Consider the following 17,954-nt stretch of genomic DNA (forward strand, 5'->3'; position numbering starts at 1 on the left):
TGGTCTTCTAGGTTTCTTATTGGACAAGAAAATTGGAGTAAACCAACCAAAACGTATTGAAAACGCCAAAATACTAATTGCAAATACGGGAATGGACACTGACAAAATAAAGGTCGGTGGTTTCCTATTCTGGATTAACCCCTTACCTCAATTGCTGTCCTTGCCCTCTAACAAATACTATGTCGTGCAGGTTTTTGGCTCAAGGGTACGTGTGGACTCTACTGCAAAAGTGGCTGAAATCGAGTTAGCAGAGAAAGAGAAGATGAAGGAGAAAGTAGAGCGAATTCTGAAACATGGGATCAACTGTTTTATCAACAGGTGGTCTTGGGCATGGCATGTGAGAGGGTAGTAGCAGTGTTACATGTGAAAGATGTGCAAACTGAAGGGGATCTGGTGTGGGATGTCAAATCTCGCAATATTTTTGAGTAAAAGGACTTTAATTTCTAATAGCTAGTCTATTCAATTTAGGAGACGCGGCTTGGATCGTTAGTTACTAGGCTGATTCCTTGCCTCAGACAATGGTCTTCCCCAACAAAGCCAAAATGTTTGTGAATTAAATCCTTCTAAGCAATTTCTTAAAAGAATACTACATTCAGATATTATTGACTATTCTTTAACCCCTTCCTGACCTCCGCCGTACTATTACTGCGGAGGTTGGGTCCCCTGCTTTGATGTGGGCTCCGGCGCTGAGCCCACCTCAAAGCCGGGACATGTCAGCTGTTTTGAACAGCTGACATGTGCCCGCAATAGCGGCGGGTGAAATCGCGATTCACCCGCCGCTACTAATCAGTTAAATGCCGCTGACAGCGGCATTTAACCGGCGCTTCCGGCCGCGTGGCCGAAAATAATCACATCGCCGACCCCCGTCACATGATCGGGGGTCGGCGATGCGTCAGGATGGTAACCATAAAGGTCCTTGAGACCTCTATGGTTACTGATCGCCGGCCTGCTGTGAGCGCCACCCTGTGGACGGCGCTCACAGCACACCTGCATTTCTGCTGCATAGCAGCGATCTGATGATCGCTGCTATGTAGCAGAGCCGATCGAGTTGTGCCAGCTTCTAGCCTCCCATGAAGGCTATTGAAGTATGGCAAAAGTTAAAAAACAATATTTAAAAAAATAAGAAAAAAGTAAAAAAAGAAAAGTTCAAATCACCCCCCTTTCGCCCCATTCAAAATAAAACAAGAAAAAAAATCAAACTTACACATATTTGGTATTGCCGCGTTCAGAATCGCCCGATCTATCAATAAAAAAAAAAAAGATTAACCTGATTGCTAAACGGTGTAGCGAGAAAAAAATTTGAAACGCCAGAATTAGTTTTTTGGTCGCCGCGACATTGCATTAAAATAACGGGTGATCAAAAGAAAGTATCTTCACAAAAGTGGTATCATTAAAAACGCCAGCTCGGCACGCAAAAAATAAGCCCTCACCCGACCCCGGATCGCGAAAAATGTAGACGCTATGGGTAACGGAAAATTGCGCAAATTTTTTTTTTTTTATTTTTTTTTTTAGCAAAGTTTGGAATTTTTTTTTTACCACTTAGATAAAGCGTAACCTAGACATGTTTGGTGCCTATGAACTCGGAATGACCTGGAGAATCAAAATGGCCAGTCAGTTTTAGCATTTAGTGAACCTAGCAAAAAAGCCTAACAAAAAACCAGTGTGGGATTGCACTTTTTTTGCAATTTCACCGCACTTGGAATTTTTTTCCCGTTTTCTAGTACACGACATGCTAAAACCAATGATGTCGTTGAAAAGTGCAACGCTTCCCGCAAAAAATAAGCCCTCACATGGCCAAATTGACGGAAAAATAAAAAAGTTATGGCTCTGGGAAGGAGGGGAGCGAAAAATGAGAACGCAAAAAATGGAAAAGGGCAAGTTCGTGAAGGGGTTAAAATAGTTTACCAATATCAGGTTTTAGGGCTTGCCACCCAGTACCTGTCAGCAGCGCCAGTGGTGCTCGCAGTGTACGGGTCTGGAACAGCACAGCTCTGCACACATTTGTAGTTTTCCTTCCTATCCATTTCAACAGGAGCTGAACTGCAGTGGACAACCACTTTAGCATCTTACTTCTGTAGAACTGTAAGACGCCGGGAATCTTAATTGACAACTCATCTAAATGCGCTTTTTCCCCAGACCAGCGTTATCTGGGGAAGTTGCAGCAGCCAGAGGGCCCTACATTTTATAGTAAAATTTCTTCCATTATTTATTTCAGACAATATTGTTTTTGCATTCTTCCCCTTCTTTCCTTAGACAACTGATCTATAACTACCCTGAGCAGCTCTTTGCTTCTGCTGGAGTCATGGCAATAGAACATGCAGATTTTGTGGGGGTCGAGCGTCTGGCTCTTGTTACAGGTATTGTTTCCTTTTTACAGTTTGTACATTTCTTGCAGTAGACATGACGAGACATTGAATAGTGTGTTAGTAGTAATGGATTTTAACCAACCGAAGTCATTATCATTTAGTAGAAGTACCGTATTTTTCGGACTATAGGACGCACCGGACTATAAGGCGCACCCAAGTTTTAGAGGTGGAAAATAGGGAAAAAAATATTTGAAGCAAAAAAAATGTGGTAAAATATTTAATAACATAAATAACATACTATTATATGTGGTGTTGTTATATATAATAGTGTGTTATTATGTTGGAAGCTGCGGGACCAGTGTGGTGTCTGTGAAGTACGATATGAAGACGCTGGAGGGTGAGTATAAGGGCTCATTTCCACATGCGAGGCACACGTCCGTATCTCGCATGTGGAAACTAAGCTCTGACGCCGGCACTTTGGAGTGGAGCTGTGCAGCTCCATGTGTTCCTATGCGGCCGCACGCTCCGCTCTGGAGTGCCGGCTCCACAGCTTGGTTTCCACATGCAACGGACGTGTGCCTCGCATGTGGAAATGAGCCCTAAGAATGGGTGCACAGGGCTTATAGAGAAAAGCATTACTCCAGCACTGCAAAATAACACTGGAGTGCTGCTTTAAAATCCCATGGGAGAACTATAACTCCCAGCATGTCCTGCAGATCCTATGACATGCTGGGAGTTATAGTTCACCACAGGAGTGGCAGAGTGCTTTATTGTGTTTTGTAAAGACTGACCTCTTAATTGTGGCAGCCAGCCACACTGTGGTGAGGTAAAAGCTGGACCATCCCATGGCTGCACACACACAGAGCCCTCCCTGTTGTTGCCTTTCCACAGCGCAGGACATAAGAGGAAGCTGCAGATTCTAGGTGGGAGCCTGAAGGACCTGTGATGATGTCAGAAGAGGGAGGGCTCTGAGCTGCCATGTGATGCTCCAGCCCGCCCACTTCTGACATCACACAGGTCCTCCCTGTGCACCACGGACAGCTCAGCGTCCAGCACAGGCAGGTAGGCAGCGATCTCCTGGCCCCTGCTGCTGCCTCCTCCACCCCCGGACACACAGATTCTCCCCGGAATCAGTGCTGGGGAAACTGTGTGTCCCTGCTTAAAGGGAACCTGTCACCACGTTTTTGGAAGATGGGATAAAAATAGCGTTAAATAGGGGCAGAGGTGGGCGTTACATTAGTGTGTGTGTTATGCGTTTATTACCCACCTAAGTTGCCGAAATAACTTTGCAAAGTCTCCGTTTTCGCCTGTCAATCAGGCTGGTCAGGTCGCATGGGCGTTGTCTTCCCCCAGATTTGGCGTAGTTTTCCGTTGGTGGCGTAGTGGTGTGCGCATGCCCAAAGTCCGGAATCCTCTTCCAGGGGATTTAAAATAGCGCGGTGTTCGTTATTGCATTGGTGATCGGTGGGCGCGGCCATCTTCCTTTGGCCGCGCGTGCGCAGAAGCGGCGCTCTGCTGGCCGCGGCTTCAGGAAAATGGCCGCGGGATGCCGCGCGTGCGCAGATGGATATCGCGGCGGCCATTTTCCTGAAGCCGCGGCCAGCAGAGCGCCGCTTCTGCGCACGCGCGGCCAAAGGAAGATGGCCGCGCCCACCGATCACCAATGCAATAACGAACACCGCGCTATTTTAAATCCCCTGGAAGAGGATTCCGGACTTTGGGCATGCGCACACCACTACGCCACCAACGGAAAACTACGCCAAATCTGGGTGAAGACACCACGCCCATGTGACCTGACCAGCCTGATTGACAGGCGAAAACGGAGACTTTGCAAAGTTATTTCGGCAACTTAGGTGGGTAATAAACGCATAACACACACACTAATGTAACGCCCACCTCTGCCCCTATGTAACGCTATTTTTATCCCATCTTCCAAAAACGTGGTGACAGGTTCCCTTTAAGTGCAGTATTCATTTGCTGCTCCCGGCTCACCGCTCAGCTGATCGGTGGGCGGGGAGCAGCTAATAAATATTCACTGCACTTAATCAGCGGGGCCATGTGCTTTCCCCAACAGCTGATTCTGGGCAGCAGGGACATCCTGAAGTGGGATAACAGTGCATCCCACTCGCTGCTGCCCCCCTCCCCACATGCTATATCCGTACTATAAGACGCACCCACACTTTCCTCCCAAATTTGGAGGAAAAAAAGTGCGTCTTATAGTCCGAAAAATATGGTATGTATTTCCTTGTTGGCTATTGGACATGACCAGTTTAAAAGCATTTCAGGGGGAAGGATATATTTGGTCCTTATACTTTACACCCCTTCCGGCCTGTCTCCTGAGTTATAGTAGTGGGTAAAGGTGTGACACCTAAAATCCTATTCAAATATAGGGATTGGATTTTTCTTTTTCCTTTGCTTCAGGTGGAGAGATCACATCTACTTTTGATCATCCCGAGTTAGTAAAACTTGGAACTTGTAAACTCATTGAAGAAGTAATGATTGGGGAAGACAAGCTGATCCACTTCTCAGGTGTTGCCATGGGTAAGTAATATCCATTTCTTTTCCCTCTCATGGTGTGGTTATTTCATTTTATTTTTTTAAGAGTTTTCAGCCTATTTTATTTATTGTAGACCACAAATTAGAATTAGTGTGAGTGGATTTCAGGAATGTTCTACTGCCTTTGGATTACATTGCATTATATCTATTAAGGGGTTGGCTCTTTTGGAGCTGGTGATGGCAATTGATGGCTTCCTGCTATTTATTGCTTTTCTTCCCTAATCTAGTCACTTCAGCGTCTTTTATTCATAATATGTATTGGTTTTCTTTGGCATTTCAGGAGAAGCTTGCACAATTGTGCTTCGGGGTGCAACACAGCAGATTTTGGATGAAGCAGAGAGGTCCCTTCATGATGCACTCTGTGTACTATCTCAGACTGTGAAAGATACCAGGACGGTTTTTGGAGGAGGTACTTGAATTATTTGTTTCTATCATCTCCCTTTTGCACATTTTCAATGACTTTTTTCATATATATATAATGCTACTTGTTGTGAATCTTAATTTAGGTTGCTCTGAGATGTTGATGGCTCACGCTGTGGCAGAGCTGGCTAACAGAACACCAGGGAAAGAGTCTGTGGCAATTGAATCTTTTGCCAAAGCACTGCAAATGGTAAGGGGAACAACACTATACCTATTGGGAGTGAGCATTTTTCTTTTCATTGGTGTGCCCAAAAACATTTGATTTGATGGTCAAAAGAGAAAAAAAAAAGTTTTGGATTTTGGTCAGGGCTGTGGAGTCGGTAAGCCAAACCTCCCGACTCCTCAATTTCCCTGACTCCGACCCCACAGCACTGGTCACTCCTGAGCATGTACATAAAGTGCAGCACATATTCATCTCCACTAAAAGCTGAGATCCTTAGATCAGGAACAGAACAGACATTTATAGGACATTTCATAACTTTCCCAAATTCTTATGAAAAAAGTCAGAGTTGGCCCATTTTATACGGACTCCACCTCCACGATTCTGACTACACAGCCCTGGTTTTGGTACCTTGTTAACCAGTTGAAAAAAGTTTGATTGTTCTCAATGGAAGAAACAAAATTATCTTGTAGTTATGATAGGTTTTAATGGCTAAAAAAATTAAATAAGTGATGTTACAAGGCAAGCTTTTGAAACTACTTGGGTCTCCATCAAGCATGGTATAACGGTGTCCATTTGTTATGTCATGTCTCTGCTCTTTTTGTATGTGTACCTGTGTTTCTTCAGATACCTTGTTATACCATGCTTAATGATGAGACCTAAGAAATCTCGAAAGCTTGCTTTGTAACATCACTTATTTTTGTTAGGCATTAAAATGTATCATAACTACAAGATTATTTTGTTTCTCTCACTGAGAAGAATCAATTTGATAGCGAATGAACATGAAACAGTACAAAAAATGCCATTTATTAATTTCTAAACTTTTAATTTAGTCTCATATTGCACCAGAAAAATTTCAAAAGAAATCTGTGTCCCAGGAGATCATGGTGCCATGGTCTCCTCATTACCATACTTTAGTTGTCTGGCTGTGAGATAACTGTCTGCAGCCTTTCCCCCCTTCTGCCCTGTCTGCTGTAGGACAAATCCCTGCACACTTAATGCCTTCACCTTGCGTTCTGGCACTCTTTCTAGGGTCATGTCGGGACATACGTCCGAACCCCCTGAGAACGGGATTTGGGCGTATGCGCCGACAGGGCCACAGACTATAATGGTGCCAGCAGAGTGAACTCTCCCTCTCTCGTGCATCATTTTTAAGTGTGTACACCTACTGGAAGCAGACACTCGACATTAGTGTCTGTGGCCCCTTCGGCGCATATGCCCGAATCCTGTTTTGTTGGGGGTTCGGACGCAAGCCCTGACGAGACCAACAAATGAGTGCCAAAACGCTCTGTGAAAGCAACCCACAGGCGTCCACCTCACCCCCCCAAAAAAAATGGAAGACAAGCTTATGAAACTGACCCTGTTTTCTGAAGCATTTTTACCTGCCATAAATTTGGTAAAACGTGCTACAGTAGATAACCATGGCTCTAGATCACAAGTTGCGTCTGTTTAGAGTTGCACCCAAACAGCAGTGTAGTTTTATATGAGGATTTCTTGAAGTTTCTCTGCTTTGGTTATAAATGTAGTGGTGTTTTTTTTAATTTTATTTTATTTTTTTTTTTAACTATTAGCTTCCAACCATTATAGCAGACAACGCTGGCTATGACAGTGCTGACCTAGTGTCACAGCTTAGAGCGGCTCACAGCGAGGGAAAAGCAACTTATGGGCTTGGTATGTACTGACCTATTGGATCATGGTTAAATTTGAGATTTAAAAGGTTTTTTTCATCTTCATAAATGGGTATTGTCCGATGGTGCTTGTATTTACAAGCAGTTCACAGCTTATTAACATTTTTATCAATTGTTTAGTTGGTAACACTTTTTTTTCTTTTATTTACAACTTAATGACTTGACCACCACCACTGCTAAACAGCAGAATATGCCCGTGCTTACAAGCTCTTTGCTATTGATGTTGTAGGCACTTTTTTGAAGCTGGTCAGGATTGCTGCAGGTACTGTTATGTCCTAATCCTGGCCAGACTGTCTCTTCAGCAACAGATGAAAACAAAAGAAATGTTTAAAGGGTAGTCCCATCTCCAAGATCCTATCCAAATATGTAGTAGTTGTAATTATAGCAAATACTTCTAATTGGAGATGTAGTATAGTTCTTCTGTTATCCTTTGTGACTTCCTCCATGTAGGCTATTGCAATAGCTTAGGTATCCATGGCCACAACCACTAACTATCTCGTAACCATAGATACCTAAGCTACTGCAATGGCTTACATGGGGAAATGGACATGACAAATCAGAAGAACTATGCTTCATTTCTAATTGGAGGTATTTGCTAATATTATTATTATACCTACTACTTATTGGGCTAGAATCTTAGAGAGAGATCAGATACCCCATTTAATATATAAACAATGATAGCAGTATATTGCAACAGTGCTTGTGCATTGCGGCACAGAGGTGATGGACACTGTCAGTCACATCATCACTGCAGCGAAAACCCCGAGACCCAAGTACTGCCGGGGAGCTGGGCTGGACTGGATGAGGTCCAGCCTGCTCTGTTGTTTTACGTATTTATAGGTTTTGGGGTCGACTTCCCTGAAAATGGAAAACCCCTTTAATTAGCCTTATGTATTGTCAGTAATTCTTACCTTTGCTTATTTGGCATTGATGGAAGTCAGACAAAGCTTTGTAAGATTGACTAGAGATAGTAATCTGGGATTACATTTTTAGAGTCATTTTTACTTTCTTCGATTTCATTTTAAGGGAACCTGTCACCTGATTTATGCTGCCAAACCTGTTGGCTGCATTAATTATGTACGTGGCTGCAATCATTCAGGTTCCTTTTAAATAAGTGATAGATTGGGTTTGTCACCATTTTGTAAAAAAAAAATAACTTAAACCTGGTTTTAACAGATATGAGAAACGGTATTATTGGAGATATGGAAGAAGTGGGCATCACTGAAAGCTTCCAGGTGAAGAGGCAAGTGTTGCTGAGCGCAGCAGAAGCCGCTGAAGTCATCCTGCGTGTGGACAACATTATTAAAGCTGCGCCACGGTAACTTATATGTTAGATATATGACCTGTCTGCTCTTCTGACGTGTATGCTTAACTGAGAATTCTAGAGAACCTTCCCTCAGTCCCTCAGAACTATGGGGCCGGTTCATCTCCGCTTTTATGCAACAAAAATGGCCTTCAAGTGTTAAAATGTTTGCACTACGTGGAATTGCTCAAATATCTGGAGTGTATTGGCGTTTTCACACCACTTTAGATTGGTTCTGCTGACATGCGTGGAACTGGGGAGGGGTGTTGCTATGTCCCTCCTCGAATTCATCAAATCTGCCAACGTTTTCTACTCCGGAAATGCTACTCCAGTCCCTCACTAGAGGCTCCAAGTTCGTTCCTAAGGGGTTGTCCGAAAGTAAAATGTATTTTAATCCTAAATGCCTACCTATTAAATGTCATAATCCAATCTCTTTTTCTACTATACTTTTAATTAGAAAAATCCCTACCTTTTCCACTCTACTCAGACCGCTTTATTATTTTTACTGCTTTCTCTTTAATGCTTCTTTTGAGAACCCCAATGCATGCTGGGATGAGGCGTCGTCCATCAGGGGTCACAGCACTCTTCGCATCCAAGTCATCATCGGATCTGCAGGCTTTCTGCCTGTGCATCACCTTTATTACGTCATAGTTGCATTATATTCCTTTAGTCTTGAATTTTAGTGCAGCTAGACCACCAGCGTTGTCTTTTTCTTTATTTTCTTTGAAGACCATTTTCACTCTGCCATGTATTGGTCAGGATTTTGCCTCTGTATTTGTAAGATTTGCAAGACTCCTACTTTACACTTACAAATTGTGATGCAAAATGCTGCCGCTTTGATAATTTACATGGCGAAAAAGTGGTTGTGCCCTATGGGACAAATCTGTGCCCCACTGTAAGCAATAACACTCTCCTCCTGCAGCTGCACCGCTCCAGCGACGGGCACTGCTGTTCCCAGTAAGTGACTTGACACTGTCACATGACCGCTGCAGCCAATCAATATTCCATTACTGCAGATGTTTGCTCTGATGAAAAATAGTAAAGGCTGCAGCTGGCTGACAGACACTGACTGCAGTGCTCATGTGGAAAAACAATTTTATATAAGTGCTAGGAGACCTGGTATCGAGAGGCGTGTTACAGCTTTACTTGTTTTACTTAATGAATGTGGGCATTTACATGTAATAGATTGACATGATCTATGGACTGCTAAAATAAATAGTGTACCAGTATGTAGATGATAAATGTCCATATTTTTCCAGTATGTCAGCAGTTCTGTCTGAGTTTACCCAGCCACTAGAGGGTGCATGTGACATCATTTTGATCATTTGGCTCCTTGTCGATCTCTCTGAAGCCTGCCATTTCCTATCAGATTCTAATAGAACGATCTCCTCTTCGGTGCTATCAAAGTGGAGCTAGTCTGGTTACAATGGACATGATTGGAGTAAGCTGCAGATACCACAGTCTAATTCAGTGGTCCTGCCTGACTAGTGACAGTCAAATTAGATTTATAATTTTTTTTTTCCACTTCTGTCTATTGCACTTATTGCGCCATGAGCTGTGCTATCTACCGTAAGTTCTTTACAGCTATTCAGCCTGCCATTTTGCTCAATGATCAAGGGGTTTTCCATTTTCAGAAGCCCCCTCTTCCCCAAACTGTAGTTAGTTACAAAAAAAAGTACTTTAGTCACCCTCCACTGGTCTGGCGCTGTGTCCACTGCTGTTCCCTGTGTCTGATATTGTCTGCAGTGCTGACTTAAAGGGAAGGTGCCGCATTTTATTTTTTGTATTAAAAATGATTGTTTATATAAACAATTATTTTTAATACAAATTTACGTTTTTTAACTTTAACATTTTTTTTATTATTAATTATTTTTTCAGCCACTGGGCGCCGCCATTTTGCTTTGCAGGAGTGTAAGTGTAGCTGCACGACACTTACACTCTGCAAATACGGCAGCCCTGGGCATAGGAGGCTGCGGTCGGCGTCCGACCCCATACCTATCATTGAGCTGCTCCCTGCTCTGATGTGGCCACGCCCCCTGGGCTGTCTCCACATCACAGCAGAGGCAGGAGATTGGCGCCATCTTTCTGGAGCTCACAGTGTGTCTGTGAGCTCCACTTGAGAGCCCTGCTGTTATAGGAGGAGGAGACCAAGGACGGCACAGGAGGGAGAAAGGAGCAGCGTCGGCAGCAGTGAAGTAATATCGGCGGGGGAGGGGGAGAGGTAATCTAATCCTATCCTTTGTGATGCTGACTTTGAGCAGTGTATCTCCTCCCATGTGTGTTACTGTGCTGAGCCGTGTATCTAATCCTCTCCTGTGGGATACTGTGTGCTGAGCCGTGTATCTAATCCTATTCTGTGTGTTACTGTATGCTGAGCCGTGTATCTAATCCAACCCTGTGTGATACTGACTGAGCTGTGTATCTAATCCTCTCCTGTGTGATGCTGTCTGCTGAACCATGTATCTAATCCTACCCTGTGTGATACTGTCTGCTGAGCCGTGTATCTAATCCTACCGTGTGATACTGACTGAGCTGTGTATCTAATCTTCTCCTGTGTGATGCTGTCTGCTGAGCCGTGTATCTAATCCTACCCTGTGTGATACTGTGCTGAGACGTGTATCTAATCCTCTCCTGTGGGATATTGTGTGCTGAGCCGTGTATCTAATCCTCTCCTGTGTGATCCTGACTGCTGAGCCATGTATCTAATCCGATCCTGTGTGATACTGACTGAGCTGTGTATCTAATTCTATCCGGTGTGAAACTGACTGCTGAGCTGTGTATCTAATCCTCCTATGTGTGATACTAACTGTTGGGCTGTGTATTTAATCCTCTCCTATTCACTCCTCTCCCCCCTGTTATGTGTGATCTATATGGTGGTATTGTGTGAAGTATATGGCGGTATTGTGTGATCTATATGGCGGTATTATGTGAGAACACTGGCGTCGTTATTTGCGATCTATATGATGGTATTATGTGAGAACTATAGGACAGTATTATGTGAGATCTATATGGCGATATTATGTGAGAAGTATATGGCGGTATTGTGTGATCTATATGGTGGTATTATGTGAGAACACTGGCATCGTTATTTGCGATCTATATGATGGTATTATGTGAGAACTATAGGACAGTATTATGTGTGATCTATATGGCGGTATTATGTGAACACTATGGCAGTATTATCTTCAGAAAGGGGACCCATTCTAGGGTGGTTCTGGCTGAGCACCTGCACACGGGTCTGGGGTAATAGAGGGGGCAGCATGACCTCCAGTTAGGTGAGGGCTGGTGAGGCAGCTGAAGAGAGGGGTATCATTTTTATCGTTACTATAATATGGCTACATTTCCTTCCCAGCGTCACCCCGTACTTCGCCTGTCGCCTCGCTCTCACACATCGCCAGGACAGGATGGGGAAGACAGGATCTGAGGAGGGGAATGGGGTCTTTGCATGCAAAGTCTGGATCAGAACAGGCCATCAATCCGCAGAAATGTTTCCTGCATTTGTGTGGAGCAGACGGTCCATCCACATGTATAAAAGACAGTGCTCTATGTACAATCCCTGGCTGCTCCGTGCACCAAACAGGGGGCCCCCCCCCCATAGACCAGCACACTGCTCTCCTGAAATACTCTGTGCTCCTGTCACCCTGCTCCCTCCACCATATATCTCCCAGAATCCTTGCTGCCTGCCATCCTTGGTGACTGTCTACTTGTCAGTATAACTTTGCAGTCATCAACAAAATGGCTTCTGACTGTGTTCACAGCCATGTCAGCAGACTCCGCCCATAATTACTGCAGTGCAATAATGTGAGCTAGTTGTGCACTAGGTTTTTGTCAAATTTCATTAGCTGCTCCCCCTAGTGTTTAACCCCTTAATCCCATATGACGTACTATCCCGTCAAGGTGACCTGGGACTTAATTCCCAGTGACGGGATAGTACGTCATATGCGATCGGCCGCGCTCACGGGGGGAGCGCAGCCGGGTGTCAGCTGACTATCGCAGCTGACATCCGGCACTACGTGCCAGGAGCGGTCACGGACCGCCCCCGGCACATTAACCCCCGGCACACTGCGATCAAACATGATCGCAGTGTACCGGCGGTACAGGGAAGCATCGCGCAGGGAGGGGGCTCCCTGCGTGCTTCCCTGAGACGATCGGTACAAGGCGATGTACTCACCTTGTACCGAGCGTCTCCTCCTTGCAGTCCCCGGATCCAAAATGGCCGCAGGGCTGCATCCGGGTACTGCAGGGAGTACTTCCTGGTCCACAGCAGGCGCTGGTAAGCCTGCAGCGCTGTCAGTCAGATCGCTGATCTGACAGAGTGCTGTGCAAACTGTCAGATCAGCGAACTGTGATGTCCCCCCCTGGGACAAAGTAAAAAAGTAAAAAAAAAAAAATTCCACATGTGTAAAAAAAAAAAAAAAAAAAAAAAAAAAAAAAATATTCCGATAAATACATTTCTTTATCTAAATAAAAAAAAAACAGAACAATAAAAGTACACATGTTTAGTATCGCCACGTTCGGAATGACCCAACCTATAAAACTGTCCCACTAGTTAACCCCTTCAATGAACATCGTAAGGAAAAAAAAAAAATGAGCCAAAAAACGCTTTATCATACCGCTGAACAAAAAGTGGAATAACACGCGATCAAAAAGATGGATATAAATAACCATGGTACCGCTGAAAACGTCATCTTGTCCCGCAAAAAACAAGCTGCCATACAGCATCATAAGCAAAAAAAATAAAAAAGTTATAGTCCTCAGAATAAAGCGATGCCAAAATAATTATTTTTTCTATAAAATAGCTTTTATCGTATAAAAGCGCCAAAACATAAAAAAATGATATAAATGAGATCACTGTAATCGTACTGACCCGACGAATAAAACTGCTTTATCAATTTTACCAAACGTGGAACGGTATTAACGCCTCCCCCAAAAGAAATTCATGAATAGCTGGTTTTTGGTCATTCTGCCTCACAAAAATCGGAATAAAAAGCGTTCAAAAACTGTCACGTATCCGAAAATGTTACCAATAAAAACGTCAACTCGTCCCGCAAAAAACAAGACCTCACATGACTCTGTGGACCAAAATATGGAAAAATTATAGGTCTCAAAATGTGGAGACGCAAAAACTTTTTTGCTATAAAAAGCGTCTTTTAGTGTGTGACAGCTGCCAATCATAAAAATCCGATATAAAAAAAACGCTATAAAAGTAAATCAAACCCCCCTTCATCACCCCCTTAGTTAGGGAAAAATAATAAAATTAAAAAAATGTATTTATTTCCATTTTCCCATTAGGGTTAGGGCTAGGGTTAGGGTTAGGGTTGGAGCTAAAGTTAGGGTTAGGGTTGGGGCTAAAGTTAGGGTTAGGGTTTGGATTAAATTTACGGTTGGGATTAGGGTTAGGGGTGTGTCAGGGTTAGGGGTGTGGTTAGGGTTACCGTTGGGATTAGGGTTAGGGGTGTGTTTGGATTAGGGTTTCAGGTAGAATTGGGGGGTTTCCACTGTTCAGGCGCATCAGGGGCTCTCCAAACGCGACATGGCGTCCGATCTCAATTCCAGCCAATTCTGCGTTGAAAAAGTAAAACAGTGCTCCTTCGCTTCCGAACTCTCCCGTGCGCCCAAACGGGTTTACCCCAACATATATGGTTTCAGCGTACTCGGGACAAATTGGACAACAACTTTTGGGGTCCAAGTTCTCTTGTTATCCTTGGGAAAATAAAAATTTGGGGGGCTAAAAATCATTTTTGTGGGAAAAAAAAAGATTTTTTTATTTTCATGGCTCTGCGTTGTAAACTATAGTGAAACACTTGGGGGTTCAAAGTTCTCACAACATATCTAGATAAGTTCCTTGGGAGGTCTAGTTTCCAATATGGGGTCACTTGTGGGGGGTTTCTACTGTTTTGGTACGTCAGGGGCTCTGCAAATGCAACGTGACTCCTGCAGACCAATCCATCTAAGTCTGCATTCCAAATGGCGCTCCTTCCCTTCCGAGCTCTGCCATGCGCCCAAACAGTGGTTCCCCCCCACATACGGGGTATCAGCGTACTCAGGACAAATTGGACAACAACTTTTGGTGTCCAATTTCTCCTGTTACCCTTGGGAAAATACAAAACTGGGGGCTAATAAATCATTTTTGTGAAGAAAAAAAAAAAATAATTTTTATTTTCACGGCTCTGCGTTATAAACTGTAGTGAAACACTTGGGGGTTCAAAGCTCTCAAAACACATCTAGTTAAGTTCCTTAGGGGGTCTACTTTTCAAAATGGTGTCACTTGTGGGGGGTTTTAATGTTTAGGCACATCAGGGGCTCTCCAAACGCGACATGGTGTTCCATCTCAATTCCAGTCAATTTTGCATTGAAAAGTCAAACGGCGCTCCTTCCCTTCCGAGCTCTGCCATGCGCCCAAACAGTCATTTACCCCCACATATGGGGTATCAGCGTACTCAGGACAAATTGCACAACAACTTTTGGGGTCCAATTTGTTCTCTTACCCTCGGGAAAATAAAAAATTGGGGGCGAAAAGATCATTTTTTTGAAAAAATATTATTTTTTATTTTTACGGCTCTGCATTATAAACTTCTGTGAAGCACTTGTTGGGTCAAAGTGCTCACCACACATCTAGATAAGTTCGTTAAGGGGTCTACTTTCCAAAATGGTGTCACTTGTGGGGGGTTTCAATGTTTAGGCACATCAGGGGCTCTCCAAACACAACATGGCATCCCATCTCAATTCCAGTCAATTTTGCATTGAAAAGTAAAATGGCGCTCCTTTCCTTCCGAGCTCTGCCATGCGCCCGAACAGTGGTTTACCCCCACATATGGGGTATCAGCGTACTCAGGACAAATTGTGCAACAACTTTTGGGGTCCATTTTCTCCTGTTACCCTTGGTAAAATAAGACAAATTAAAGCTGAAATAAATTTTGTGTGAAAAAAAGTTAAATGTTCATTTTTATTTAAACATTCCAAAAATTCCTGTGAAACACCTGAAGGGTTAATAAACTTCTTGAATGTGGTTTTGAGCACCTTGAGGGGTGCAGTTTTTAGAATGGTGTCACACTTGGGTATTTTCTATCATATAGACCCCTCAAAATGACTTCAAATGAGATGTGGTCCCTAAAAAAAAAAAAAATGGTGTTGTAAAAATGAGAAATTGCTGGTCAACTTTTAACCCTTATAACTCCCTAACAAAAAAAAAATTTGGTTCCAAAATTGTGCTGATGTAAAGTAGACATGTGGGAAATGTTACTTATTAAGTATTTTGCGTGACATATCTCTGTGATTTAAGGGCATAAAAATTCAAAGTTGGAAAATTGCGAAACTTTAAAAAATTTTCGCCAAATTTCCATTTTTTTCACAAACACAAGTTATATCAAATAAATTTTACCACTATCATGAAATACAATATGTCACGAGAAAACAATGTCAGAATCGCCAAGATCCGTTGAAGCGTTCGAGTTATAACCTCATAAAGGGACAGTGGTCAGAATTGTAAAAATTGGCCCGGTCATTAACGTGCAAACCACCCTCGGGGCTTAAGGGGTTAAAAGTGGAAATGCCAAACCTTTTAAAATTATTTTTCATATTTTACTAAATTATAAACAAATAATGTTTAAATTTTCTTAAAAAAATATTAATTCTTTACATTTTTTTCAATCGCTGGAAAAAAATTTTTTTTTATGGCACCTTCCCTTTAACCCCTTCATGACCCAGCCTATTTTGACCTTAATGACCTGGCCGTTTTTTGCAATTCTGACCAGTGTCCCTTTATGAGGTAATAACTCAGGAACGGTTCCTAGCGGTTCTGAGATTGTTTTTTCGTGACATATTGGGCTTCATGTTAGTGGTAAATTTAGGTCAATAATTTTTGCGTTTATTTGTGAAAAAAATGGAAATTTGGCGAAAATTTTGAAAATTTCACAATTTTCAAATTTTTAATTTTTATTCTGTTAAAGGAGAGAGTTATGTGACACAAAATAGTTAATAAACAACATTACCAACATGTCTACTTTACATCAGCACAATTTTGGAAACATTTTTTGCTAGGAAGTTATAAGGGTTAAAATTTGACCAGCGATTTCTCATTTTTACAACGAAATTTACAAAACCATTTTTTTAGGGACCACCTCACATTTGAAGTCAGTTTGAGGGGTCTACATGGCTGAAAATACCCAAAAGTGACACCATTCTAAAAACTGCACCCCTCAAGGTGCTCAAAACCAAATTCAAGAAGTTTATTAACCCTTCAGGTGCTTCACAACAGCAGAAGCAACATGGAAGGAAAAATTGAACATTTAACTTTTTAGTCACAAAAATGATCTTTTAGCAACAATTTTTTTATTTTCCCAAGGGTAAAAAGAGAAACTGGACACCAAATGTTGTTGTACAATTTGTCCTGAGTACGCTGATATCCCATATGGGGGGGGAACCACTGTTTGGGTGCACGACAGGGCTCGGAAGGGAAGAGGCACCATTTGACTTTTTCAATGAAAAATTGGCTCCAATCTTTAGCGGACACCATGTCGTGTTTGGAGAGCCCCTGTGTGCCTAAACATTGGAGCTTCCCCACAAGTGACCCCATTTTGGGAACTAGACCCCCCCAAGGAGCTTATCTAGATGCATAGTGAGCACTTTGAATCCCCAGGTGCTTCACAAATTGATCCGTAAAAATGAAAAAGTACTTTTCTTTATCGCCTCTCATTGGGGGACACAGGAACCATGGGGGTATGCTGCTGCCACTAGGAGGCTGACACTATGCAAATAAAAAAGTTAGCTCCTCCTCTGCAGTGTACACCCCACCGACTGGCATTATACTCTTCAGTTTAGCTTGGTGTCAGTAGGAGGTGGACACGGGTCTTTGTTTAGACCCTTATCTACCTCAATGTGCGTCGTTTCTTTTCAGGTTTTCCGGAAGGGATACAGGGTGAACAGTCACACCTGTAGTCCCAAAAGGCGGACTGTGAGTACGGTGTGTACTGCCACCCCGTATCCTCATAGATCCCTCACCAGGACCAAGATCCTAGCACACAAGTGTGCTTAGAAGTCCGGTCCTGGCTCCGTCACCCACCCACTCGCCCACCAGAGCCTGTCGGTTGCGGAGACGAGGACGTCCATCAGCTCCCTGGACGTCTCATGCCTTCTTTTCAGGTTAGTTTCGGCGTGGGATGTTTTGGGTGAGTATTTCCCCTATCCCATCCCAGATCTTTTATAGGGGGGGGCTTTTTTGTTAGGGGCTCCCAGACGGCGACCTTCTTATACCTGGTCATCGCCTGCATCCATGCAGCGGCGCGGCTGGGATTGATGATTGCGCGGTGACCTCCGTAGGCACGCGCATTTCTCCCCCCCCCCCCCCCCCCCCATGCTTCTTCGGCTTTCTATCCGGCGCGGGGCCCTTACAGGCTGCCACGCTCCTATCCCCGGTGGTCCTCAATCAGGGGCACCTTGGCAGTGGGCACACCTTTCTGCTATACAGCTCTAAAGCTGCCGGGCGTTTCTCCGCAGCGCACTACCCGGCGCTGCGGTTTATG

At 43.5% G+C, this 17,954-nt stretch overlaps 1 protein-coding gene across 5 annotated transcripts in view; it reads left to right on the forward strand.

The window, feature by feature from the left end:
- Positions 1-17,954, forward strand: part of CCT2 (chaperonin containing TCP1 subunit 2) — a 47,318-nt gene that overhangs the window by 22,432 nt on the left and 6,932 nt on the right. For 2 of the 5 annotated variants that reach the window (XM_077265264.1, XM_077265261.1), the window contains 8 exons: positions 12-112; positions 191-318; positions 2,254-2,357; positions 4,728-4,847; positions 5,143-5,271; positions 5,369-5,472; positions 7,014-7,113; positions 8,307-8,448. In XM_077265264.1, coding sequence (XP_077121379.1) covers positions 12-112; positions 191-318; positions 2,254-2,357; positions 4,728-4,847; positions 5,143-5,271; positions 5,369-5,472; positions 7,014-7,113; positions 8,307-8,448 — 928 coding nt within the window. Of the gene's footprint in view, positions 1-11; positions 113-190; positions 346-2,253; positions 2,358-4,727; positions 4,848-5,142; positions 5,272-5,368; positions 5,473-7,013; positions 7,114-8,306; positions 8,453-17,954 lie in introns of those variants that run through there. The other 3 variants (XM_077265262.1, XM_077265260.1, XM_077265263.1) reach the window with 2 other exon arrangements.

The sequence above is a fragment of the Ranitomeya variabilis genome, chromosome 5, assembly GCF_051348905.1.
Source record: "Ranitomeya variabilis isolate aRanVar5 chromosome 5, aRanVar5.hap1, whole genome shotgun sequence".
Lineage (NCBI taxonomy): Eukaryota > Metazoa > Chordata > Amphibia > Anura > Dendrobatidae > Ranitomeya > Ranitomeya variabilis.